The sequence below is a fragment of the Bison bison genome, unplaced genomic scaffold, assembly GCF_000754665.1.
Source record: "Bison bison bison isolate TAMUID 2011002044 unplaced genomic scaffold, Bison_UMD1.0 scf7180017864478, whole genome shotgun sequence".
Taxonomy (NCBI): Eukaryota; Metazoa; Chordata; class Mammalia; order Artiodactyla; family Bovidae; genus Bison; species Bison bison.
In genome coordinates, this window is record NW_011495038.1 from 525626 (window position 1) to 527668 (window position 2043).

General features: G+C 46.7%; 1 protein-coding gene across 1 annotated transcript in view; it reads left to right on the forward strand.

Annotated features, from left to right (window-relative positions):
* The first annotated feature begins 1060 nt into the window (after nt 1–1060).
* Nucleotides 1061–2043, forward strand: part of KDM4D (lysine (K)-specific demethylase 4D) — an 11187-nt gene continuing 10204 nt past the window's right edge. The window contains exon 1 of the mRNA XM_010862132.1: nt 1061–2040. Coding sequence (XP_010860434.1) covers nt 1061–2040 — 980 coding nt within the window. The remainder of the gene's footprint in view (nt 2041–2043) is intronic.

A 2043-nucleotide genomic window follows, 5' to 3' on the forward strand; every position in this document is an offset into this window, starting at 1 on the left:
GGCAGGTCAGGTGGTCTGGTATCCCCATCTCTTTCAGAATTTTCCACAGTTTACTGTGATCCACACAGTCAAAGGCTTTGGCATAGTCAATAAAGCAGAAATAGATGTTTTTCTGGAACTCTCTTGCTTTTTCGATGATCCAGCTGATGTTGGCAATTTGGTCTCTGGTTCCTCTGCCGTTTCTAAAACCAGCTTGAACATCTAGAAGTTCATGGTTCACATATTGCTGAAGCCTGGCTTGGAGAATTTTGAGCATTACTTTACTAGCGTGTGAGATGAGTGCAATTGTGTAGTAGTTTGAGCATTCTTTGGCATTGCCTTTCTTTGGGATTGGAATGAAAACTGACCTTTTCCAGTGTTTAGTTACTAGAAATAATGTTGTTTTGAACATTCTTGGACTTGACTTTCAGTGCATAGGCATACACATATCCTAGGCACGTGGTAACAGTTGAATCATAGCAAAAGGGTAAACTCAGTAATATAGTACTGTCCAAATTGTTTTTCAAAGTGAGTGTAATGATTTACATTCTCCTTACTAGAATATAAGAATTTCCATTGTTCCACATCAATACCATTTCTTGTATTGCCAGTTTTGTGAAATTTTAGCCTTTATTTGAGCATGCAATTATATTCCATGATACAGTTTATTTGTAGTTCTCTATTAACATTTTCCAAACATTAGTTTTCAACCTTTCTGTATTATATATATATATATTTTTTTTAGGTTTTGTTTTCAATACCACCCTGAAGACACTACATTTGAGATATCTGTCCAAGACTGGGTAATTCAATATACCTCAAGAGGACAGAGCCAAAGGTCAACTGAGGAACATCATAGACTTGCAGGCTCAGCCATTAGTCCTGATCAAAGCTTCTGTCCAGACTGGATTCCCCTGGAGAAGCAGCAGGTCTGAGCAGTACCATCAGCTCGTTGTATTAAAGTCCACTGGGCATTCCTTCTGACTCACAGATCTTCAAACCGTTTTTGAAAAAGTAACATTTTCCAGCATCCTCACATATCCAGAATATACAGAAAAACTTGGCAGTTTGTTTCTTATTAATGGAAGCTATGAAGCCCAGTTGTGCTCAGAACCCAAGTTGTAGCATAATGATATTTCATCCAACCAAAGAAGAGTTTACTGATTTTGATAAATACATTGCTTACATAGAATCGCAAGGGGCCCACCGAGCAGGCTTGGCTAAGATAGTTCCACCCAAGGAATGGAAAGCCAGACAGACCTACGACGATATCAATGACATCTTAATAACCGCTCCGCTCCAGCAGGTGGTCTCTGGGCGGGCAGGTGTGTTTACTCAATACCACAAAAAGAAGAAAGCCATGACCGTGGCAGAGTACCGCCACTTAGCAAATACTGAAAAATACCAGACTCCATTCTACTCCGATTTTGAGGAATTGGAGCGAAAATATTGGAAAACCCGCCTCTTTGAGTCCCCAATATACGGCGCGGACATCAGTGGCTCTTTATTTGATGAAAACACGAAGCAGTGGAACCTGGGACGCCTGGGGACCATCCAGGACCTGCTGGAGCAGGAGTGCGGGGTGGTCATCGAGGGCGTCAACACCCCCTACCTGTACTTCGGCATGTGGAAGACCGCCTTCGCCTGGCACACGGAGGACATGGACCTTTATAGCATCAACTTCCTGCACTTCGGGGAGCCCAAGACCTGGTACGCGGTGCCACCCGAGCACGGCCGGCGCCTGGAACGCCTGGCCGGCGCGCTCTTCCCGGGCAGCTCGAGGGGCTGCGAGGCCTTCCTGCGCCACAAGGCGGCGCTCATCTCGCCCACGGTGCTCCGGGACAACGGCATCCCCTTCGGTCGGGTCACGCAGGAGGCGGGCGAGTTCATGGTGACCTTCCCCTACGGCTACCACTCGGGCTTCAACCACGGCTTCAACTGCGCCGAGGCCATCAATTTCGCCACCCCGCGCTGGATCGATTATGGCAAAGTGGCCTCGCAGTGCAGCTGCGGCGAGGCGCAGGTGGCCTTCTCCATGGACACCTTCATGTGCATCCTGCAGCC